At 43.5% G+C, this 25,900-nt stretch overlaps 2 protein-coding genes across 2 annotated transcripts in view; one reads left to right on the top strand and one right to left on the bottom strand.

The window, feature by feature from the left end:
* Nucleotides 1–519: 519 nt before the first annotated feature.
* On the bottom strand, nucleotides 520–8,818 carry SERP1 (stress associated endoplasmic reticulum protein 1). The gene is made up of 3 exons (XM_056564759.1): nucleotides 8,677–8,818; nucleotides 8,158–8,233; nucleotides 520–1,475 (listed from the first exon to the last, which is right to left on the bottom strand). The coding sequence occupies exons 1-3, from the start codon at nucleotides 8,758–8,760 to the stop codon at nucleotides 1,435–1,437; spliced, it is 201 nt and encodes a 66-aa protein (XP_056420734.1). The 5' UTR covers nucleotides 8,761–8,818; the 3' UTR covers nucleotides 520–1,434.
* A 214-nt stretch (nucleotides 8,819–9,032) lies between these two features.
* EIF2A (eukaryotic translation initiation factor 2A) overlaps nucleotides 9,033–25,900 on the top strand; it is a 61,712-nt gene continuing 44,844 nt past the window's right edge. Inside the window, exons 1-4 of the mRNA XM_056564758.1 lie at nucleotides 9,033–9,172; nucleotides 17,811–17,880; nucleotides 24,259–24,333; nucleotides 24,807–24,925. Of these exons, the coding sequence (XP_056420733.1) occupies nucleotides 9,145–9,172; nucleotides 17,811–17,880; nucleotides 24,259–24,333; nucleotides 24,807–24,925 (292 nt within the window). The 5' untranslated portion in view covers nucleotides 9,033–9,144. The remainder of the gene's footprint in view (nucleotides 9,173–17,810; nucleotides 17,881–24,258; nucleotides 24,334–24,806; nucleotides 24,926–25,900) is intronic.

The raw sequence follows: 25,900 nt of genomic DNA, 5'->3' as shown, positions 1-25,900 counted from the left end.
GGATAGGAGTGAGGTGGCAGGGATGCCACCCCTGCTATTGATCGTCTAGAAGTGACGACCAATAGCAGATCGGGGGCGGGGGGGTTATCTTTCAGTTTCCCCATTCTGCCCACCCACAATAGGCCGGGCAGGACTGGGAAACCGACGAGGATCAGCGCTGAAGTACAGTTACCCATCGGCAGCGATGATCAGCGGCACAAGGACGGCGATGCGGCTCCCTGGATCCTACGGAAGCCGGTGAGTTGCCTAGCAACATCTGGAGGGCTACAGTTTGAGACCACTATACAGTGGTCTCTAAACTGTAGCCCTCCACATGTTGCAAAACTACAACTCCCAGCATGCCCAGACAGCTGTTTGCGCATGCTGGGATTTGCAGTTTTGCACCAGCTGGAGGGTTACAGTTTGGAGATCACCGTGCAATGATCTCTAAACTGTGGCCCTCTAGATCTTGCAGAACTACAACTCCTAGCATGTTCACACAGCAGGTTCCCCCCACATACCTATTAACACTGCTGAAACCATTTTTGTAATGTTTTATTTGTATTTTTCTTACAAAAACGCACCAAATTTACACCGCTTATAGGTAGGTGACATTTTGTTGAATTACCTATGGTTGTAGAGAGCTGTGCCAAGCCACTAACCATCATCTTAAATACTGGTAAAACTGGAAAGTGGGTTCTCGCATGCAAAAATTGGCTAGACAAATAAATTGAGGATATGTCTACAGTATTTTGTAAAAGCCAGAATGACTTGACCAGACAGCTCTATTGTTGGGAATCATCACATAGGTCTGCACCTACTCTAGCATATTGGTGACTGTGCCAGTCCATTGTGCATCCTACAGTAAAGGACTGGGAAGTGGCACATTACAGGTGCTTTTTGGGCAAGAGAAAAGGGGTCTTTCCAGAAAATTATGAAGCCTCTATGCACAAAGCAAGCGCCTGACAAAGTGAGAACACATGACATTTTCTTGCAGCATACAGAGAATATTCAAATTACTAAATTTTCCAGCTTTTGATTCTTAAATTAAAAAGAATTAACCAATTTTATACATTAAAAAAAATGTAGATTATTTAACAAAACAAAAACAGCTTCCAAACACAAAACCTATTTAGACTACAGGTATCTACATTGCATACAAATTAGTTCCACATAGATTGACGTTTCACTGAATAAGTAGCTCCACGACAGCAGATCTGCTTTTATTGCTCTTATGCATATGGTGCTCTCTGAAGGCACTGTGGTATGGATTAGAAAACTTGGAATGACTTTGGTGGAATCGTCTGGAATGACTCGGATGATCACTGCTTACGGCGTCATTCTGGAACAGGCAGTTTTGTGAAATCCGTTTTTCGTTGTCCAAATTAACAGAAAATAAAATGTCAAGAGTCCATGTTATACTTCACAGGAGAATTGTAACATCTGGAGAAAGTTTTACATGCCCATCCTGATGCTCTGGATTATTTGGAAAATAGCTAAAGAAAACAAATAAATACATAAAGTTTAGTTAAAAATCATAAAGAGAAAAAAAAAAAATCAGAGAAACAGAAAAAAAAAAAAGTAGTAATGTATGGCTGGGTTCACACCATGTTTTTGCAATACGGTCCCTATATACGTTATTTGAAAACCGTACGGAACCGTATTGAAAACCATATGCCAAAAGATGCATCCGGTTACATCTTGTACGGTTTTGTCAATTTTTCTCGTACCCAAAACCGTAGCCTACCATGGTTTTCGGTCTGGGTGAAAAACAGTACATATTTTTATTTTATTTTTTTTAACATGGGAGTCAATGGGAACCATATGGTTTGACTTTGCACAGTTTTTCTTCTTGGAATTTCAATCAAGTGAAACTTTATTCATAATGGAGTGAAAAAGTTAAAAATAAAGTATATATTTTTTCCTTAAAAGACAGATGCAACCAGACATTTTCTTGAAACTGTATACAGATTAAAATTTGTACACACGTTTTGATACAGTTTAAGTCAGGTTGAGGAATTTTTTTATTTTTATAATCAAAAACCTGATGATACGAAAACTGTTACAAAAACATGGTATGAACCCAGCCTAACTACAAAAATTCATACAAATCGGTAGTACAGGTCAAAATAGAAATTACAGGTGTATTTCAGCTCACCCAGAACTGGTGCACGGAACAGACGTGGACTACGTCCCATGGATATGGAAAAAGGAGAGATGTCCAGGGCCAGATGAAGAGTCTGGCTTTGGACATCTGTCCTTTTTCCATACATGTCAAAATGTAGCACCACCTTTACCCACCCTAAATAACTGCTTGGACAAGACACTGCACTTACAGTCTACTAGGAATAGTAAGATGGCTATTAACTATGGGATCTAGGGGGCTCAGAGTTATTGCCGATCGTGACCACTGCCGGGGGATGTCAGCGGAAGACCATTCTAAAAACACATTTTATCAAAACGACGAGTGGTGCAATTGCCCAAAGCAACCAGATTGAAAAATTCTACTGAAAAATGAACAAATCAATGAAAAAAAATTAAAAAAATAAACACTGATTAGTTGCTTAGAAAAACAGCACAACCTGTCCACTTCAGTTAAAAATAAAAAAAAATCCCCACTGAAGGTAATTTAGCAACATCTCTACACTAGTATTCAGACATTTATGGCATATCTATGTGAATTTGCCATTAAGTGTTCCAATGGGAAATACCTCTAACAAATCCCACTTATTTTGTGCCAAGGCAGTAGGTATCCACAGTGATCAGAGGTGTAGACACCAAATGCAGCCGATATAATCTAACCCTATTCTGTAGGGCACCGTTTCCCAAAACAGTGTCTCCAGCTGTTGCAAAACTACAACTCCCAGCATGCCCGGACAGCCAAAGGCTGTCCGGGCATGCTGGGAGTTGTAGTTTTGCAACAGCTGGAGACACTGTTTTGGGAAACGGTGCTGTAGAAGGGGGGCAGCTTGTATAAGGTGTATGGTCGACCTCACTTTTTGACCATATGGTAACAGGTGAATCAAGAGTGTCGGAAAAAATATGAAGCCGAATATTCCACGCAGCTGTCCTATTTTGGCATATACAGTTCCCGTATACGTATTCAATGTGAAAACCATATGGAACTGTATTGACTCTCTATTAAAAACTGTATGCCAAAAGATGCATCCGGTTGTGTCCGTTTTGAATCTTGTACGGTTTTGTCAGTTTTTTTTCCTGTACCCAAAATCGTAGCCTACCACGTTTTTTTGGGTCCGGGTGAAAAAAACGTATATTATATATTATTTTAGACATGGGAGTCCATCTGGTTCCATCTGGTTTTTGACACCGAATGTTTTTTTCTTGGAATCTCAAATCAAGTGAAAACTTTATTCATAATTGAGTGAAAAGTTAAAAATGTATAGAGTTTTTTCTTTAATACGGATGCAACCGGACATCACTTTTTGAAACCGTATACAGGTTAAAGGTTGTACACACATTTTGATACAGTTTAGGCTGTATTCACACCATGATTGCAGGCTATGGTTGCCGGATTCGGCTGGGGGAGGAGAAAACTGGGCGCTCCCGGACCGGCGCTGAAATCTATTCACTTTAATGAGCCGACCGGAGACAAACAGTGACTCCAGTCGGGTCATTTGTGCCACGTATCCGGTTTTATGATCGGACCTAAAACCGTAGTATACTACGGCAACTGTAGGCTGCAATTGTGGTGTGAATGCAGCCTTAGTAGGGTTTTGAGAAATCAGTTTTTCATCAAAAATCTGATACAGAAACTATTGCAAAAACGTGGTGTGAATGCAGCCTTTGAAAGAAGATTTTTCCTGGAGGAAAATACAATAAAAATAAAATAAAAAATAAAAACACCCACATTTTTAGAGTTGTCCCCAGCTGTGGTCTGGCAGCCTGAATGACATACAGTCATGGCCGTAAATGTTGGCACCCCTGAATTTTTTTTTTAAAAAATGAAGTATTTCTCACAGAAAAGGATTGCAGTAACACATGTTTTGCTATACACATGTTTATTCCCTTTGTGTGTATTTGAACTAAACCAAAAGAGGAAGGAAAAAGCAAATTGGACATGTCACAAACTCCAAAAATGGTCTGGAAAAAATTGCCACCCTTAACTTGATATTTGGTTGCACACCCTTTGGAAAAAAAAATTACTGAAATCAGTTGCTTCCTATAACCATCAATAAGCTTCTTACACCTCACAGCCGGAATGCTGGACCATTCTTCCTTTGCAAACTGCTCCAGGTCTCTCTTATTGGAAGGCGCCTTTTCCCAACAGCAATTTTAAGATCTCTCCACAGGTGTTCAATGGGATTTAGATCTGGACTCATTGCTGACCACTTCAGAACTCTGCGGCGCTTTGTTGCCATCCATTTCTGGGGGCTTCTTGACGTATGTTTGGGGTCATTGTCCGGCAGGAAGACCCAAGATCTGGGATGTAAACCCAGCTTTCTGACACTGGGCTGTACAGTGCGACCCAAAATCCATTGGTAATCCTTAGATTTCATGACACCTTGCACACATTCAAGGCACCCAGTGCAAGGGGCAGCAAAACAACCCCAAATCATCATTGAACCTCCACCATATTTCACTGTAGGTAATGTGTTCTTTTCTTTGTAGGACTCATTCCCTTTTCGGTAAACAGTAGAATGATGTGCTTTACCAAAAAGATCTATCTATGTCTCATCTGTCCACAAGATGTTTTCCCAGAAGGATTTTGGCTTACTCAAGTTTATTTTGGCAAAATGTAGTCTTGCTTTTTAATGTCTCTGTGTCAGCAGTGGGGTCCTCCTGGGTCTCCTGCCATAGCATTTCAATTAAATGTTGATGGATAATTTGTGCTGACACTGATGCTCCCTGAGCCTGCAGGACAGCTTGAATATCTTTGGAACTTGTTTGGGGCTGCTTATCCACCATCCGGATTATCCTGCTTTGACACCTTTCATCAATTTTTCTTTTCGGTCCATGCCCAGGGAGATTAGCTACAGTGCCATGGGTTGCAAACGTCTTGATAATGTTGCGCACTGTGGACAAAGGCAAATCTAGATCTCTGGAGATGGACTTGTAACCTTGAGATTGTTGATATTTTCCACAATTTTGGTTCTCAAGTCCTCAGACAGTTCTATTCTTTCTGATGTCGATGCTTAGTGTGGCACACACACAATGCAAAGACTAAGTGAACTTCTCTCCTTTTTATCTGCTTTCAGGTGTGATTTTTATATTGCCCACATCGGTTACTTGCCCCAGGTGAGTTTAAAGGAACATCACATGCTTGAAACTTATTTTTCCGCAATTAAAAAAAAAAAAAAGGGTGCCAATAATTTTGTCCAGATCATTTTTGGAGTTTGGTGTGACATTATGTCCAATTTGCTTTTTCCCCCCTCCCTTTTGTGTGTATTGGAACTAAACCAAAGGGAATAAACATGTGTATAGCAAAACATGTGTTACTGCAATCCTTTTCTGTGAGAAATACTTAATTTTCTTGAAAAATTTCCGGGGGTGCCAACATTTACGGCCATGACTGTACACCACCAGTCCTTGTCAATGCCAGATCCCAAGCATGCAGTGATCCAATGTTGTAATGCGTGCATTGCAGAAACTCAAGTGTAACCGCAAAAATAGATGCGCCAGTGTAAAAGGGCTCACTATTGGGTATTTACAATTCTATGCTAGTAATATATAGGATATGCACAGAAATGGGGCTGTCCTGTCAGGACAAACTCTTTCCATATGGCATATTAGTGCCTAGGCCATTGTTTTCCCAACCTGTGTGCCTCCAGCTGTTGCAAAACTATAACTCCCACCATGCTGTTGGCCGTCTGGGTATGCTGGGAGTTGTAGTTTTGCAACAGCTGGAGGCACTCTGGTTGGGAAACCGTGGCCTAGGCTCATCAAAGAGGAAGGTCACAAACCTCGGACCCCGCTTCTATCAATAACATGGCGTCATTGCTGGAGTTTTGCACCTGTTCATGTGTGGCTGTCTTATGGCAGTGGGGATTGGTGCATTTATTCTATTTACCCATCTTCTATTTAAAAGGCCGGCATCCGATTCCTATTCTTACAATCACTGCTACAGAGCAGTGTTTTTTTCAAACCGTGTGTCTCCAGCTGTTGCAACACTACAACTCCCAGCATGCTGGGAATTGTAGTTTTGCAACAGCTGTAGACACACTGTTTGGAAACCACCGCCATCGGGGATGCCCATCACATTTGGCATTAATAATTCTTAAAGAGGTACTCCAGTGAAAACCTTTTTTCTTTTAAATCAACTGGTGGCAGAAAGTTAAACCTATTTGTAAATTACTTCAATTATAAAATCTTAATCCTTCCTATACTTATTAGCTGCTGAATACTACAGAGGAAATTCTTTTCTTTTTGGAATGCTCTCTGATGACATCACGACCACAGTTCTCTCTGCTGACGTTATTATAATAATAATAACGCTTTATTTATTGTCGTCCTTAGTGGGATTTGAACCCAAGTCCCCAGCACTGCAAGGCAGCAGTGCTAACCACTGAGCTACCATGCTGCCCTTAGCATACATCTGCTATGCACGGTTTCTAAAATGGACAGAGATGTCAGCAGAGAGCACTGTGCTCGTGATGTCATCAGTGTTCCAAAAAGAAAGGAATTTCCTCTGTAGCATTCAGCAGCTGATAAGTACTTGAAGGATTAAGATTTTTTTAATAGAAGTAATTTACAAATGTTTAAATTTCTGCCACCAGTTGATTTAAAAGAAAAAAGGTTTTCACCGGAGCACCCCTTTAAAAGGCATATATGTTGGGCTCAGGAACCGATTGGGTACATCCAAGCCTGAGAGTGCCCCTGACGTGTAGAAAAAAGCTCACTGTAAGCTTTCTCAGCAGTACAGATATCTATAACCTGATCTATGTGACATATGGAAGCAGAAGAGAACGCACAAAACAAAAAAATAAAATAAAACACATGAAACTGCACAAGAATCGTAAGTAGCGATCTTTCTGTTAGGCAATTTTACAATCACATAATCCCTTCGCCTCCAGACCTGCATTACGTGACCCCCGTGCTGGTTTTTGCTTAATCTCTAGTAGTGTTTCCCAACTAGTGTGACTCCAGCTGTTGCAAAACTACAACTCCCAGCATGCCCAGACAGCCTTCGGCTGTCTGGGCATGCTGGGAGTTGTAGTTTTGCAACAGCTGGAGGCACACTAGTTGGGAAACACTACTAGTATCACAATGCAGGTTAGGGGGTGCACCGTGAACCCCGGGCTGGTATCCACTCCGCACAGCAGAAAACAGCACCATCCATCTCAGCTGTCCGGAGGAAGGGAAACTGCTGATGCTGGAGCGGTGACACGTCACGCACGCTGCGGGAGCTCAGCATGCAGTCATGGTCTGGGGAGTGACATCTGGGAACGAGGAAGGGATTTTGGTACGCTCTAGTGAGAAGCCCAGTCTGACTTCCCCAGTTGCTGACCTTTACTATCAGCCAGGGCTTATCAGCTGGGATTTAGAGACCCCCACACCCCTAAAACATACTGACAGGTGAATTCAGATTACAAGGGACCAATTTGAGTTGTACGGTGCTGCGGAATCTGTGTGCGCTATATAAATAAAGACTTATTATTATGACAGTTTATCGCGTAACAAGTGTTCTCCAGATGTACCAAAACTACAACTCCCAGCATGCCCAGACAGGCAAAGCTTGAAAGCCACAGGTGAGGAAATATTGGCAGGGAGATCTAACATGCACCTGCTCTAGTAAGAAAGTCCCCATCAATCAACAGCAACATTTTTAAAGGGACGCTCCATATGGCACCGGATTCGAAGTTCAAAGGTCACTGCAGAATCAAGATCCTGACAACGTTGCCACATTATAAGGCTATGTTCACACACACACTGGATACACTTCAGATGTGATGCAGATTTTGACAACAAGTCTGAAGTCTGAGGGAGCGATACCCAACCAGGGTGGCAGCAGCTGTTGGAAAACTACAACTCCCAGCATGCCCGGACAGCCTTCGGCTGTCCGAGCATGCTGGGAGTTGTAGTTTCCTAACTGCCGGGACTCTGACTGGGAAGCACTGATCTAAGGTGTGTGACTGATTCTAAGCATATTATAGATATAGGAGAGAATATAGCTAGCATGCTGGGATCTGTAGTCCTACACTGGCTTTAAATGACACTTACCAGAACCGCACACCACGAATATGAACAGCGCCAATAACCAGGGTCCTACCGAGGACTTCTCATCCACTGCGTTCCGCTGTAGGGAAGGAGACACGTTATTACAATGGGGGAGCACACACGCACCGCGCCGCGTCCCCCAGCTCGCACCGCTCCGCGTCCCCCAGCTCGCACCGCTCCGCGTCCCCCAGCTCGCACCGCTCCGCGTCCCCCAGCTCGCACCGCTCCGCGTCCCCCAGCTCGCACCGCTCCGCGTCCCCCAGCTCGCACAGCTCCGCGTCCCCCAGCTCGCACCGCTCCGCGTCCCCCAGCTCGCACCGCTCCGCGTCCCCCAGCTCGCACCGCTCCGCGTCCCCCAGCTCCCACCGCTCCGCGTCCCCCAGCTCCCACCGCTCCGCGTCCCCCAGCTCCCACCGCTCCGCGTCCCCCAGCTCCCACCGCTCCGCGTCCCCCAGCTCCCACCGCTCCGCGTCCCCCAGCTCCCACCGCTCCGCGTCCCCCAGCTCACAGACGCACACGTACCGCGGTCTTGGCCACGTTGCCTCTCTGTGTGATATTCTTGCTGTGTTTCTCATTCGCCATCCGGATTCTCTGTTTGGCCACCATGGCTACTGCTGACGGGGTGAGCGGGGATTACAACGGACACAACAGCACCGGCCACCGGCCCCTTCTCTACTGGGTGTGTGAGGTGTAAATACCGAGCCGCCAAGCTGCCAGCGTAGGCAATTCCACAAGCCCCGCCCCCCTGCAACGGAACTATGTACTCGTACAACTACAAACACGTCATCACTTCTTGGTTCAAAAAGAAAAAATAGTCCGAGGAGTTCACACGTGCGTTTCTATCAACCAGCGGCGGAAGGATATTTGTTGCACCTCGGCGGACGTGTTCCAGAGCGCTTCAGGGATGTGTGAGGCGACAGTAAGGGTTACGTGTATCACTCTGGCTCCTCCTCCGCTCGCTTTACGTCAGCTGTCTCTTTCCGGCTCAAGATGGCGCCTCCCATGCCGCTTCTGGCAGGTCTGTCTCGTTTCTGGCTATATAGCTGTTGTATATAGTGTGCTGGCGTCTGCATACTGCTGCTCACCCGTGGGAGAGTCCTGTGCTAGTATGAGCGACTGTGCGCTACCTCTCGTTATGACCGGGCACTTACAGGACTTCCTCCATAGCTGTCACTTGTGTCACACTGTAGTGCGCTGTTCACACGAGGCTGAAGTTGGTTTCTTATTCAGTGAAGTTGGTTTCTTATTCAAGCATTTTATTTTTATAGATGATATAACTGAAAACCCTTTTCTCCCCTTATTCCAGTTTTTTTTTTTTTTTTTTAATAAATGTTGAATATTATTTGGGAACAATCCAAATTCAGAACAAAAATCTAGATTGTGTTTTTGCTGAAAAAAAAAATAGTATAAAGGACTCTATAATACCCAACTACTTCCAGATTGGTCCAAAAAGTGGATTGGCAAGGAAACAGGTACCACCCTTGCCAACTACATACATTTTCAGCATTTTGAATAAGTGATGATTTAAATGCCATTGGGCCACTAACCTAAGGGTGGAAATATAAAGAATAAGGGCCCCTCCATAATACCCACCTGTATCCATCCTGGCCCAAACAGTGGATTGGTAGAAAACAGGTGCCAACCTTGCCAGTTGCTTATGTGTATTAGGAATAAGTGATGATTTTAAAGGGGTACTCCGGTGCTTAAGACATCTTATCCCTTATCCAAAGGACAGGGGATAAGATGCCTGATCATGGGAGTCCCGCCGCTGGGGACCCCCGGGATCTTGCACGCGGCACCCCGTTTATAATCAGTCCCCGGAGCGTGTTCACTCCTGGTCTGATTACCGGCGACCACAGCTGTCACGCCCCCTCCCGTAGGCTTGCATTGAGGGGCGGAGCGTGATGTCAGACGCTGCCGGCCCGGTGGTTGCCGGTGTGAGGTGTTTTTTTGCGCCCCCGTAGATCCATGTGTCCGCTCCTCCCCCAGCTCCCCGAAGATTTCCGAAGCTAGAGCTGGGGGAGGGCAGAGCAAGGGGAGGGAGGAGGTTCACACCCCCTCCCTCATCTCCCCTCCCTGAGCTCGGTTGGACGCAGATCTCCACGGGGAGAAGTACACACCCCCTCTCTTATCTCCCCGAACTGAGGACGTAGATCTCCACAGTATGTCCCCCTTTAGCCCGTACAGTATGTCCCCCTTTACACATAGAGCTCATTGGGAGCACTGCTCTACGTCCTCAGCTCGGGGAGATGAGGGAGGGGACCTGCCGTGGCGATCTATGTCCTCAGGGAGGGGGCGTGCCGTAGAGATCTGCGTCCAGCCGAGAGGGGAGATGAGGGAGAGGGCGTGAACCTCCTCCCTCCCCTTGCTCTGCCCTCCCCCAGCTCTAGGTTCGGAAATCTTCGGGGAGCTGGGGGAGGAGCGGACGCATGGATCTACGGGGGGGCGCAAAAAACCACCTCACACCGGCAACCACCGGGCCGACGGTGTCTGACATCACGCTCCGCCCCTAAATGCAAGCCTACGGGAGGGGGCGTGACAGCTGTGGTCGCCGGTAATCGGACCCGGAGTGAACACACTCTGGTTACTGATTACAAACTGGGTGCCGCGTGCAAGATCACGGGGGTCTCCAGTGGCGTGACTCCCGCGTTCAGGCATCTTATCCCCTATCCTTTGGATAGGGGATAAGATGTCTAAGCACCGCAGAACCCCTTTAAGGATCCTTGGGCCTCTAGTATATATACAGAAAATAGTGACTTCACTGAAACCACTTCCTGTAATAACAAATAGTAAACTTTATTGAATCAATTCATATAAAAACCGTCCTCAATTAAACCGACAATTAAAACTTGCAGGTAAAGTCCGAGCGCAGCGGAAGAATCATACCGCCATATCCCTGCTGAGAGCGTCTTATACAGTGGGGCAAAAAAGTATTTAATCAGCCACCAATTGTGCAAGTTCTCCCACTTAAAAAGATGAGAGGCCTGTAATTGTCATCATAGGTATACCTCAACTATGAGAGACATAATGAGAAAAAAAAATCCATAAAATCACATTGTCTAATTTTTAAAGAATTTATTTGCAAATGATGGTGGAAAATAAGTATTTGGTCACCTACAAACAAGCAAGATTTCTGCTTCTCACAGACCTGTAACTTTAAGGATCTGCGCAAAATTTACGGCAGCAGCGGGAAATACGCTGTGTATTCCTTGCTCACTATACACAGGGCTTTCCAGCGGCAGCCCTACGTGTGTAGTGAGTTTTGGGGGCGGGCCGTGTGTCGGCGGGACACGCGGCTCCGCCTCCAAAACTCACTACACGCATAGGGCTGCCGCCAGAAAGCCCTGTGTGTGTAGTGAGCAAGGAATACGTAGCGTATTTCCTGCTGCTGCCGTAAATTTTGCGCAGCGTGAAATACGCTGCGTATATGCCCTGTGGGAACGTACCCTAAGAGTCTCCTCTGTCCTTCACTTGTTACCTGTATTAATAGCACCTGTTTGAACTTATCAGTATAAAAGACACCTGTCCACTACCTCAAACAGTCACACTCCAAACTCCATTATGGCTAAGACCAAAGAGCTGTCGAAGGACACCAGAAACAAAATTGTAGACCGGCACCATGCTGGGAAGACTAAATCTGCAATAGGCAGGCAGCTTGATATGAAAGAAATCAACTGTGGGATTAATTATTAGAAAATGGAAGACATGCAAGTCCACTGATAATCTCCCTTGATCTGGGCTCCACGCAAGATCTCACCCCGTGGTGTCAAAATGATCACAAGAACAGTGATCATAAATCCCAGAACCACACAGAGGGGACCTGCAGAGAGCTGGGACCAAAGTAACAAAGGCTACCATCAGTAACACACTACGCTGACAGGGACTCAAATCATGCAGTGCCAGATGTGTCCACCTGCTTAAGCCAGTACTTGTCCGGGCCCATCTGAAGTTTGCTATAGAGCATTTGGATGATCCAGAAGAGTATTGGGAGAATGTCATATGGTCAGATGAAACCAAAGTAGAACTTTTTGGTAAAAACTCAACTCGTCATGTTTGGAGGAGAAAGAATGCTGAGTTGGATTCAAAGAACACCATACCTACTGTTAAGCATGGGGGTGGAAACATCATGCTTTGGGGCTGTTTTTCAGAAAAGGGACTAGGGCGACTGATCCTTGTAAAGGAAAGAATGAATGGGGCCATGTATCGTGAGATTTTGAGTGAAAACCTCCTTCCATCAGCAAGGGCATTGAAGATGAAACGTGGCTGGGTTTTTCAGCACGAAAATGCTTGAATAAGAAGTTGGCCAAATAAGAAACCAACTTCAGCCTCGTTCTGTTCACATTATGCTATAGCTCCTGGCTCATATATGGTGACTGTATACCTATGCAGCTGTCGCAGCCTTCTGCTGTAGGTATGCACTGGGAAAATCACCTGGCCCCTAATAATTGTGGATCAGTGTCTGTTCATGGGGATCTCTGAGATCAGATCTCCAGAATGGGACCCCGGTTCTCCCTGCTCCATTCATTGTCTATGGAAACGCCGTAGATAATGGAGCGATGTACACGTGCTGACCCGCAGCATAATGCTGTGGGGAGGCATGATCTCTAGGACTCCTGCTATCAGACACTTTGGGGGAAATTTATCACAACCATGCAGAGGAAAAGATTTGCAGTTACCCATAGCAACCAATCAGATTGTGTTTCACTTTTAAAAAGGCCTCTGGTAAATGAAAGAAATTATCTGGTTGGTTGCTATGGGCAACTGCAACAGTTTTCCTCCGCACAGGTTTTTGACCAAGCATCCTTTATGCCCTATCCTGTGAATAGGGGATACCTGCAATATCCCTTTAAATACAAACATTTTGTGATCCCTTGTGGATTTGTTTAATCACAGATTCCACTCACTATGCTCTGCACCCAGCTCAGCCGATTAGTGTACTTTTCAGGGGCAAAGTGTAGCAGGACTACCACTGATGCTGTATGCATTGCAGCTTCTACTCACTACACTCAGCCCAGCTGCATAGTGTACTGTACAGGAGCAGGGACTACTTACTGCCTCTAAGGCTAGGTTCAGACTATGAAATCTCCAGGCAGAAAATTTCCGCCCGGAGATTCCGAGTGCGGCCAGCGTTGACTGAATCAGTCGGCACTAGGACCACGCGGACACTGCAGTCTCCAATAGACTGCAATGTGTTCTGCACGGATTTCCGCCTGAAGAAAGAGCAACGCCTTTCTTCAGGCAGAAATTTCTAAGCGGATTCCGAAGTGTGAATTTGTGAACGGAAACTTCACTACACTAGACATTTTAGCAAGCGGAATTTCTGACGGAAATTTTACGACTGAATTTCTGTCGGAAATTCTGTAGTCTGAACCTAGCCTAACAGGAGTCCCTGCTTCTGTTTATAATTCGCATGGACAATTGGGCAACTCCCAGATCATAATTGATTTCTAAAAGTGACAGACGGATTTCCTAAATCGGGAAATTTGTGCTCCTCTTTGCTTCTGACATACACCTCTGATTTGGCTGAAATCTGAACAGAGCTTTAGAGCTACTTTAAAAAAAAATTCAGTAGGCTTTAGTAAATAAGGCTCACACATTATAGCCAGGTGAAGCGCAGGTGAAGCGCTCTTCACATCCTAACTAAAGGACATAGGCTCCGTTGTCTTTGTAACCATGTCCTGTAATGAGTTGGAGTGAGTACCAAGCTGGAGAGTGCTGCACGCTTCACTCAGCTTTATCTAGAGATCATGGGGGGTCTTAACACTGAGACCCCAACGAATCAAACTTTTCATATGTGTGCATGACGTGTGGAAAGTTTTTCTAATTGGCCATAAAGCTTAAGGGTACGTTCCCACACGGCGTATTTTGCTGCGTATTTGCTGCGTATTTGGTGCTGCGTATTTTCCTACCCATTGACTTCAACAGAGAAAATAAAATACGCAGCAGCAAATACGCCGTGTGGGAATGTACCCTTAGAGGGAATTTGGCAGCAGATTTTACCCTATAACATTTTATGTAGGATAAAATCAGTTTTCTTACCATGTCTTGGATTGAATCATCCATAGTGCCCCAAATCACACTGTAAAATGTCCCATGTTGTATGTTAATGAGCTCCAAATAGTCCCCAGGACGTGCGGATGGCCCGGGCCCCTCTGAGGTCCCTGCACTGCTCCCTCTGCACATGAAATCCTGCGCAGGTCCAGGAGCTGCGCTATTCCTGGTCATGAAGTAGCTTCTGGATAGCGCAAGACTTTACTGCACTGCTCCCTCCGCACATTCATGTTGGAGGGGTCCGGGCTATCCATCACGCTCTAGTAAACACGAATTCAGCCTTGATCTGCTGTGACTACATTAGGATACAGCACACTCCGGTAACTACTTGGGGCTCACTAACATATAGCTCAGGACATTTTGTGAATTGATTTTTGGCGCTATGGATGATGCAATCCAGGACGTTAGGACATAGTAAGGAAACATATTTTACCTTCTATAACATGTTAACAGTGATATAGGGTAAAATCTGCTAAGTTCCCTTTTAAAGGCTATATTCACACGGTGGAATGTCTGTGCGGAATTCCACAGGAATATTCCACTCGGACACTCCGCTTCAGCAGAGTCACATTGATTTCAGTGGGATTCTGCTGCACTGTTCACACGGTGGAATTTCACGGTGGAAATCCTGACTTGTCTATTTATTTTATTTATTTTTGCAGATTTCACTTGGAAATGCATTGCTGTCCATTAGACAGCACATTTCCGAGCAGTCTTAGTGCCTGCCGGATTATTCACTTGTGCAGAATGGCAGATCTTGTTTTCTATGCAGACATTTTGCATATTTTATGTTGTGTGACCATGACCTAAAGGTGTTTTTCTGGATTATTCTTGTTGCCTGTTAAAAAGTACAACTGGTCCTTGCAAAAACAAGCCAAGCTAGGGCGAGGAGGAAAATGAAAGGAGTTTTCAGGAACTTTTTGATCGCTGGCCTATCCACCAGCTGATCAGCTGCTTGGCACCTCACACTATAAAGTGAATGATCCTGCACTGTTCATTATATAGTGGTGACACCAGTTTACTGCCGCTCAGTTCCCTTTGAAGAGAATTGGCACGCCTCTGATCAGCAATTGGTGGCCTAGCCACAGAATTATTAATAATAATAATTAAATAGCACTAACAAAGTCCGCAGCACTTTACAATTTTAAGGGTACAAATTGAGGCAATCATCAGACTTTACAATAGTGCACACTAAGGGTATGTTCACACTGCGGAATTCCGCGAGTAGAATTCCGCGCAGTGAACATTACATCAGTGTGGATGGGTCTTCTGTGAGACCCCTTCACACGGCGGACAATTCTGCAACTGAAATTGTTCCACACAAAGAAAGAACATGTTCATTCTTTGTGCGGAATTCCGCGAATACTGCATAACCATCAATGTTGACAATGCAGTTCACCGTGGTCCTACCGGCAAAGTATTTTTTGGGTGGCCTGACAGCATCTTCTCGTGGAGACAGGAGGGGTTTATTAACCTTGGTGTTGGTACACTGTTTGTACAGATTTAGAGATGGTATATGCGCAACATATATTTATTAACAAAGTGCAGTGACTTGATAAATTTGATGCAAATACTCCACAATCTCTTCAGTTCACCACTTTAGCTAAAGTCTTGTGAGGAGAGTCTGCTGAGCCTCCCAGGGGATATAATGGTAAAGCATTTTCCTCAAAGTGATAGCTTGAGGCAGCATGGTGGCATAAGATGGGGATTCTAAGAAGGAGGCAACATGTGATGCAACCTAAGGGGCATCATTGGTCGTAAAATGCCAACATAGCAGTTTACTATGACACCAAACTGGCATTGCCCACTTTAACTGCATAGCTGCATTATCAAGTGTTTTACAACATGCTACTTGGAATCTTAGATAACGAAAAGACAACAAAATATGTGTGTGTGTGTGTGTGTGTGTGTGTATGTATGTATGTATATATATATATTGGCAAACATGAATAAAACCAGGATTATTTTGGTTTGCAGCATTATACCGAAGTATTAGTTTGCTAAACCATGTTTGACTTGGTGTAGTTGTACGACTTTTTGTGACACATATAGATGTGTTGCACGTTGTACATAAGGTCGTTTCTGAAAGAAATTCTTTCCATTTAGAAGCATCAAAAGTCATACACTTTTTGCACAACTGAGCACATGCAACACAATTTGCGATACTTAGGGTCTTTTCACATGTACAGTATCCTGTGCATATTTGATGAGCGGTATTTAAAGCTGGATACAGGATACTGTACATGTGAATACGCCCTTATGGAGCAAATAAAAAAAAACATACGTTTCTTCATAAATTCCACTCTGAGTATTCAGACAGGAGTGTGGGCCATGCTTGTGGGAGCTTACAGTCTATGAGAAATGGGGTCAAGACAAAGGACAGAAAGTGCTTTATTAATATAATGGTCCAGCCAGGATATATATATATATATATATAATGACATAAAGCTGGGTAAACCAGTCCGCAATCCATCTCTGAATGTCTAAAGTGCATAGGGTGTAGTGGGACAACTGCTAAATGATAGTAGTTAGTGTCTTTACTCCTGCTTAACACTGTTGTTGTTGGGTATAACTCTAAGGGTTTGGGGTATTGCATAACAGACGACTGGTGCAGCATGAGCAAAGTCTTGGGGACAGAAGTGAGAGGTTCGGATTCTAGAAGATGTTCGTGTTATGACGGAAGAGATGTAGTAAGGTGCAGCACTGTAGAGAGCTTTATGGTTGATAGTGAAGATTTTCTGGACTTATTAGGTAACAAGTGTAGTGGGGGCATTGGTGCATTGGCTGGAGAGGAAGAGCGGCATTTAGGATGGGCTGGAGAGGGGAGAGAAGGGAAGGCCTATTAGTAAAGAGTTCCAGTAGTCGAGGTGAGGATGAATTAAAACAACGAGAGTTAGTGGTTTCAGTAGTAAGAAATGAGAGGATTCTAGAGTTGTTTTTGAGGTGACAAGAAGGTAAAAATGATAAAATGTAGGGAGACAGAGACAGATCTGAGTCTAGCATAACCCTAAGACAGTGAGCTTGCTACCCGGGAGTTATGGTGGTATCACACCATGATGAAAATGTCAGGTTTTGGTAGATTAGTCGATGAAGGAAACACTAAAAAGTTTTGGTTTTAGAAAGATTTAGTTTGATATAGGGAGGACATGATGTTTTAGACAGCAGAGAGTCACTGGTATTTTGAAGGAGTGCAGGGGTGATGTCACGGGAAGAGGTATAGAGCGGAGTGTCATCAGTACAAAGATGGTTATGGAAACCAGATCTGCTGATAGGATTTTATTTCCTCTCAGGTTCTGTATGAATCTGTGTGTAACCCCTTCTCCTTTATAAATTCAGAAGTATAGTATAAACCTGTAGCAGGCTGTGGGTGTTATCAATACTTACAACCCAGCCCCTAATACAGCTGTGTGTATGAGCCCTTAGACCTCATTCATGTCACCATGATGCAGCTGTATTATTGGTCTGACTGCAGGTCATAGGGATCTATAATGCTCTTAGGCTTATCCACAATGCTGCTGTTTTTTTATTTATCAGTTTTGACTTGCCTCATTCAAAGTTTACACAAATTCACATATTTTAATGTGTCCTAATTTCTTTTTTTTCAGTCAGAGGATCTGATGGAATCCATATGCTCCAGGGGCCCCCCAAAATAGCAGAATTTGATTTATTTCAACGGTAAACCTGGCTTTTATTTGATGCTTTTGTACCTACTGTGGTAACTTTGTTATTTCTGTTCTACATTTGTATTGTTCCATCTCATTATTCATCTGGGATAATATGTGTCATTAACATAGTCATTGATTGGATATAGCATTATTGTTTCATTGTACTGCTGGGACGATAATAATACCATCTTTGTGAATGAAAATCTAAAATGTACTTTGCAGTTTATCACTATTTAGGCCAGTCTTTTTCAGCTGATTGATATATATTGAGTTGTGGAAAAAACATTGTGTCATTTGAAGTTTATTTATGTAACTGCTCATTTTGACCAGCTGAATAAGACAATTTTGGTGATTGGGTGTCAACTATCTGATGTGTATAGGGTTTTCCCAACTCTCTGTCCCCGGGACGGCTTTCGGGCAAGTCAGATTTCAGATTTTTTTTGACTATGCTACTGGGGCTGTAAAGTTAGTGTAGTTACATAGTTAGTACGGTCGAAAAAAGACATATGTCCATCAAGTTCAACCAGGGAATTAAGGGGTAGGGGTGTGGCGCGATATTGGGGAAGGGATGGGATTTTATATTTCTTCATAAGCATTAATGTTATTTTGTTCCATGAATGTATCTAATCCTGTTTTAAAGCTGTTAATTGTTCCTGCTGTGACCAGTTCCTGAGGTAGTTCATAATATAGTGTCTGTACCTGTGTGTGACTGTTTTCTCACAATTCTTCTGTGATTTTCACCCCAATATTTATTTTAACAGCATACAAAATGACTGTTGTCTCAGATTTTTACCAGATTGCAAGGTGGCCGAGACCTGACTCACTAGTCAGCTGATGACAGGGAGCCTGTCTGCTTCAATGGGTGGAGCGATCACTGGGTGGGAGAGAAATCAATTTGCAACTATTGCAAAAGCTGTAGGCACCCTGATTGAAATCCACAGGTCTTTTTGAATGGATGCAGCTCATTTATGTTTCAGTGGGTGGGGTGGCTGATGTGTGGGAGGGAGGAAAATGGAATTGTGGGATTTGTAGTCAAAAAAAGAAAAGTCAAACAGGAAATACCAGTTCACAAAAAGCTAGCCACAGTGTTATGGTAATCTCATGACATAGCCATTTAGCCCCAAGACAAGCGCAGATCTTTCCTAACCATGTCCATTACTGCCTGCCAGGTACATACTAAAATCACCTTATGGTGGATAACCCCTTTAATGATGGACTTGGGAGGAATATCTGTAGGATGAACAAGTGTTCAGCTGACAGGTGTCCCAGGTATATGGACAACTTGAATTGTGAGGTCAAAGGTCATCAGTGCAGAGGGGAGCCCTAATGTTCCCACATCTTATGATTATAATTTTTTTACTGATGTGCTAAAAACACATGCAGTACACATCCCATTGTCACACGGTAAACGAACACATATTTTCAATAAAGAACTAATGTGCATACAGATCTGTGGCAAAAGATGGTAAAATATGCAGCAGAAATCCCAGGAGAGACTCAGACTTCAGCCACTTATTTCCCAGTGTGTTTTTCTAGAGGAAAAATTAGTGGTGTGAACCTATCCTAAACCAGCTGCCATTGTTCTTATGATTGATTTGTAGCCTATGAACCTTATGTATACTGCTCAATAGATAGACTGGGCTTGTTACAACCAACAAGAACTGAGCTTTCATTACTTAAACGGCTCTGAAAAAATACTCCACTGTGGTTGGTTGCTGTGGGCGGGTAGGTTAGTATTGTGGGTAGGTGGCTGTACTTATACCTGATGTATATATTTGTGTGTGTGTGTTTTTTTTTTTTTTTAACTTGTTAGTTTATAAAGGAAATCTGTCATCAGTATCACCTACACTAACCATTCATACAGGCTTCAGGGATGTCGAAATCCTATCGCCCGACACCCGGGACATGTAGTTTCGGGTGCTGGGAAGGGGAATGTTTCATACATTTAGCCCTGTATTGGGCAAGCAGGGCCAGACTGACTTCCCCCTTTATTTTTATATTGCCGGCGCTCAGGGTGTATGGAGCGGGCTCATGACTCAAGTCTGCTCCATAGCTGGTAACCCCCAGCTGAGTGCTTTTAGCTGGGGGCTGCCGCTAATAGCCCTGCTTGCGGCGATCACCATGGGCGGCTATTAACCCTTTCGATCGCCGCTGTCAAAGACAGCGGCGTCTAAAGGGATCTTATATCCATCCCTAGTGGTCTAGTCGGGCGATTGCACTGCAAGGAGGGGGAAGTTGATCCAGTGTGGAGGTAGCCAGAGGGCTCACCTCTTCATTAATGGCTGCCCCCTTGGATCTGTATTTGATTAAGCCTGCCTTGAGCAGGCTCACCCAAATGAACACAGATCAATGGAGTTCAATAGAACACGTCCCGTCTCAAAATCAGTCTTCCTGGCACAACTACTGTTAGACAGTTCAGATAGGTGCGTAAATTCAGTCAGCCTCGTGTTGTGCTTCAGGTACTCTGTCTATTCAGGTGGTGCTTCACGTAATGCAAAAAGTCATAAATATATATTCCATAAAGAAAGAAATGACGGAGCACTCACCACTTTAGATGTTGCAGGCAGGTACCTCTTTATTTCGCATCACCTACATTGATCTGTATAAGGAATCTAATGATTCCTCCTAATAAAGTGTGTTTAAAAAAAAAAGTTTTTTATTTTTTTTTAAAACCACCCAATAATCCCTTCCATATTAAAAGTTCATATCACCCCCCCCTCTTCCCATTTTCCATATAAAAAATGTTAACATAATAAAAAACTATATATTTGGTATTGGCGCGTGCGTAATTGGCTGAACTATTAAAATATAACATTATATATCCCATATGGTCAATGGCGTTAACTTAAAAAAATACCAAATCACAGAATTGCGTTTTTTTAATGCTTTATAACATCATATCCCAGAAAAAATGAAGTAAAAAGTGTTCAAAAGTCTGATCAGTACGAAAATGGTACCGATACAAACAGCAGATTATGGCCCAAAAAGTATACAGCCCAGTATACGGGAAAATAAAAATGTTATACGGGTCAGGAATTTTTTTTTTAATTTAAAAGTATTTTTTTTTTATTTGAATTAGTAAAACGTGGCGGAAACTAAACAGATTTGGTATTGGTGTAATCAGGCTGTCCTAAAGTATCAAAATAATATGTAATTTTGACCATAAGGTGAATGGTGGAAAAAAAAGATAACCCCCAAATGTATTTTATTTTTTTCAACTTCACCTCACAAAATATTTATTTTGTTTGTTTAGGAGCATAAGTTATGGTAAAATGACAGGTGTCATTACAAAGTACAATTGGTCCTGCAAAAAATAAGCCCTTATATGGGTCAGTAGATGGAAAAATAAGAGTTATGGCTATTATAGGACAAGGAGGAAAAAAATTAAAGTGTAGAAACTAATAAAGACCTTATTTACATACTATTTTGGTTGAAATTATTTTGTCTTCAAGGACAAGTGGATTTTCATGAGGGACAAGTAGATTGTGTTCCATTTTAGTCCTGTGGACAGATATACTTTTATTTATTTTAATTTCTACACCCCTGGGCTTGTATTGCGAGTGATACTGATCAATATGATACTTACAGCGCTGCGTTCCAGTGTAATTCATTCATGTTTTTCTGTTTATGCAAATTACTTGCTTAAGGGAATTGGGGCGGAGCTACGAACCATGCTCCAGGCACTGTGACGTCATCTTCGCCCCACTCATCCATAGTCATAATCCCTCTTCCTGCCTGCTCAGCCATGCTACTGTATGGCGCATGCGCCGCTTCCTGTCTGCACTCGGGAGCATCGTTCGACTGGAAGGAGCATCTGTGTGTCGTACACTGGAAAGGGTATTATGAATATGGATGAGAGGGGCGGGCGAAGATGACGTCACAGTGCTTGGAGCATGGTTTGTAGCTTGCCCATGTCCCAAGCAAGTAATTTGCATAAACAGAAAAACATGAATTACATGACAGATTTCCTTTAAGCAGCAATTCCCAACCTATGACTCTCCAGCTGTTGCAAAACTACATCTCCCAGTTGAAGAGATAATACAATACAGGAATTTAGGTGCACTACTGTGGTAGATGTATACAATGACATTGGCTATCCCTCAACACTGATGTTAAAATTTAGACATTCGCCAGTGTATCCTTATATTAAGGACACACCAGAGCCCGCACACCAACGCCACGGTTTCTCAAATGGCGCAGGACCTAATGCTAACCTACCTGTGCGTAATAAGCAAAAACCAGGGGCCAGTGGGCAATTACAGCAGCACTAGGCCGACATGCAGCCTGCTCCCAGTTCCCTCCAGTGTGACTGAGCACACATACAATGGAAGGGGGGAGAGAGGCTACAAGCCCCACCCAAGTTGGCTGATATAGGTGCATGGCCTCACAGGTGCAACCCTAATGCTGCCTGGAAAATGTTCAAGGCGCATTAACATATGAAGTTTACACACCTCCTAGTATACATTTTTAAACAACAACAAAAAACGTGGTCTCAAATGGCTGGAGGTGCTCAACCCCAAATGCAGTTGTGCATTTATACTGGGGGAGCAGATCCTGCCCTTGTAGTCCGTTGCTAGGGGCGATCCCCAGCATAAAAATGCATACAATGGAGGATGCCTGCAGTGGACTACAAGTGCCACAATAGAATCCTACACCAGATAAACAGTGTGGATGTGTAACAGTTAGAATAATACAGAAATTTAGGTCCACTACTGTGGTAGATGTATACAATGACATTGGCTATCCCTCAACACTGATGTTAAAATTTTAACATCAGTGTTGAGGGATAGCCAATGTCATTGTATACATCTACCACAGTAGTGGACCTAAATTTCTGTATTGTATTATTCTAATTGTTGTTTATCTGGTGTAAGATGCCATTGTGGCACTTGTAGTCTGCTGCATTTTTATGCTGGGGATCGCCCCTAGCAACAGACTACAAGGGCAGGATCTGCTCCCCCAGTATAAATGCACAACTGCATTTGGGGTTGAGCACCTCCAGCCATTTGAGACCACGTTTTTTGTTGTCCCAGTTGAAGAGACACAGGATTGTGATGACTTTTTTCAAGGGATAACTCCTTTTTACCCTTTCCTGATCCTTGACATAACAGTAAATCAAAGGCCTTAGGTTGTTAGTGCACCTTGAAATACTTTTACATGAAGGTGATGACACAGGCTGTGCCAGAGCAATCACTGGTAGGAGGATGGCTGTAATACATAGCCACACTTCAGCTGCAGCTACAGGGAATGCAGAACACTTCAATCCCTGCAGTTAACCCTCTCAGTGCCATGATTGAGCCTGATCACGACGGCACTGTACAAGAATGGAAGAGGGCCCCTCCTTGTAGACTTTATATCTAGGGCTGACATCACTATGGAGACATTCTGGAAAAAGATTACGATTCCCAGCATCCCTTGGATGTGTGTTTGGGGTCATTGTTATGGTGGAACACTTTCCCTGCAGCCCAAAAGATCATGCTTTTAGTATGTCACAGTACATGTTGGCATTCATGGTTCCCCCAATGAACTGAAGCTTCCTAGTGCCAGCAGCGCTCATATAGCCTTGGACACTTCCACCACCATGCTTGACTGTAGGCAAGATACACTTGTCTTTTTATTCCTCATCATCTGAACCAAATACTGTAAGTTTATCTTGGTCTCATCGTACCACAGGACATGGTTCTAGTAATCCATGCCCTTAGACTACTTGTCTTCAGCAAACTGTTTCCATGCTTTCTTGTGCATCATCCATGTAATAGGCTTCCTTCTGGGACAACAGCCATGCAGACCAATTTGGTGCAGTGTGCTGCGTGTGGTCTGAGTTCTCCCACACCATCAACATTTGCAGCAATTCTGGTAACACTGATACTTCTGTTTTCCAAAGACAACCTCTTGATATGATGCTAAGCATGTGCACTCAACTTTTTTGGTTTACCATGGCAAGGCCTGTTCTGAGTGGAACCTGTCCTGTCAAACCGCTGTATGGCCTTGCCCACCATGCTGCAGCCCAGTTTCAGGGCATTCTTCTTGTAGCCATCTTGGGTCGTCTTCATGTAGAGCAATCATTTTTTCTTTGCCATGAGATGCCATGTTGAACTTCCAGTGACCAGTATTTGAGAGTGTAAGAGCGATAATGCCAAATTTGACACCTGTTAACCATTCACGCCTGATACCTTGTAACACTTACAAGTCACATGACATTGGGTTGAGGGAAAATGACTAAAAATAATAAAATATAAGAAAAAAATTACAAAATGTAAAAGATGTACTCACTTATGTGAGATTTTGTATATACTTTGTGTACTTTAGCATGAGAAAAAAAATAAAATTCTTTCATTTGCCCACAATGCAATTATATCTTTTTAATTTTTTTTTCCTCTTATTCCAGAGACTGCAGCAAAAGTTGCAAAGTAAGCACTTTTAGCAAGGATGGGAAACTCTTTGCATGGTGCAATGGAGAAGTGTAAGTCTTTTAATGAGCAATGCATGGTGACCATATTAATCTGTGCAATTTTATTCTCCTTTAAGAAGCTGTTTCATATGATAAAAAAGGATTTATTCTGTAGTAGTAATTATTTTAGTTCAGTGCAAGCTTTTCTCTGCTTAAATAAGGGCCTTTTGGTTAGGGCCATATTTCCAAAGAAGTGTGTCTCCAGCTGTTGTCAAACTACAACTCCCAGCATGCCTGGGCTGTCCACACATGGTGGATGTGAAATACACTGGATTAGGTCCTGTATAATGTGACTGTATTGTTGTATTGGCAGCTTTGATATGTATATTAATAAAATCTTTAGATGTGTATTGTTGTTCTATCTGTACATTACATTAAATTGAACGTAAATATAAAGTAGACAGCCGTTTGGGCAGGTCGTGTGGTTTAATTATTAATGGAATGAATCTCAATACCTTTTTAAAATGACCTTTTTTTTTTTCCAGAGTAAATATAGTGAGCACGGCTGATGGCAAATCGCTGCACACCTTTGATCTGCCAAAAGTAGTTGCCCTTGAATTCTCTCCAAAGAACACAATCCTGGTAACATGGCAGACATATACCAGTAAGTAAATGTCAGCCTTACCTTTGCAGATAAATAATGAAAAGATTTTGGTGTTTCTGCTCATCTAAGCCAGTGTTTCCCGAACTATGTTTCTCCAGCTGTTGCAAAACTACAACCCCCAGTATGCCCGGACAGCCAAAGGCTGTCCGGGCATGCTGGGGATTTTAGTTTTGTACTGATCTAAGCAGATGAATACTTGTTGCTGGTGGTTTGAGCAATCATAACTAAATATTACCATGACAATGCTTATCTAAAACATGATTGTGCAGAGTCCTCCCTCCTCTTATGACATCCAGATGTCCTGATAGGACATATAAACAGGGGTTATGTGGAGTGGATGACCCACTTTTTGCTCTTTTAGGGTAGGGTCACACCCAGCACATTCCGCAGCTTATTTGACGCTTCGGATATGCTGCCAGCAGTCAGAGTGATGGCAGAGGAAGCTCCCTGATGCTCTGTGTGTCCACTCTTAGCAGTTGATTTCCCGCCGGCAGTCATATGCTGACACCAACAGCTACCCGGCCGCAGCAAAGAGCTCGCTCTGCAGTTACTCTGTGACTACCGGCAGTGCATCCGCAGCATCAGATACGCTGCAGATGCGCTGTGGGTGACCCTTCCCTTATTGCAGATAAGGTCATTTGAAGTCTTAGTAGTGATATTAATTGATGTAATTTCAGTTGTATTTTTTATTCCTGGAACAAGCACCTCCTGTCACCAGAATGAGTGGGGTACACAAACTCTGGACCTTAGCAATCCAACATTTACAACATATCCAGTGGATTTTACCATCAAGGTCTGCATAGAAAAAAACACTATATAGGGAACCTTTAGTTATTCACTTGGTTTTTAAAGAGGGGTTCTGGACATGGGACTAAAAAAAATTTGGAAGAGGAACTTTAAACACAAAACAGCAATAACTATCCCTACATCCTAAATATGATACTGTTCCTTCCTAAGTGCTGCTTCTCAGCGCAG

Source organism: Hyla sarda, chromosome 3 (genome assembly GCF_029499605.1).
Source record: "Hyla sarda isolate aHylSar1 chromosome 3, aHylSar1.hap1, whole genome shotgun sequence".
NCBI lineage: Eukaryota > Metazoa > Chordata > Amphibia > Anura > Hylidae > Hyla > Hyla sarda.
This window is presented reverse-complemented; position numbering and strand designations above follow the sequence as displayed.

Bases quoted from the DNA above. Each gene is read 5' to 3' on its own strand.
- SERP1 (XM_056564759.1), bottom strand. From the start codon at position 8,760: ATGGTGGCCAAACAGAGAATCCGGATGGCGAATGAGAAACACAGCAAG. The intron at 8,234-8,676 runs GTACGTGTGCGT...CCTTCCCTACAG, and splicing joins GCAACGTGGCCAAGACCGCG to CGGAACGCAGTGGATGAGAA. The intron at 1,476-8,157 runs GTAAGTGTCATT...TGTTTTCTTTAG, and splicing joins ATTCGTGGTGTGCGGTTCTG to CTATTTTCCAAATAATCCAG.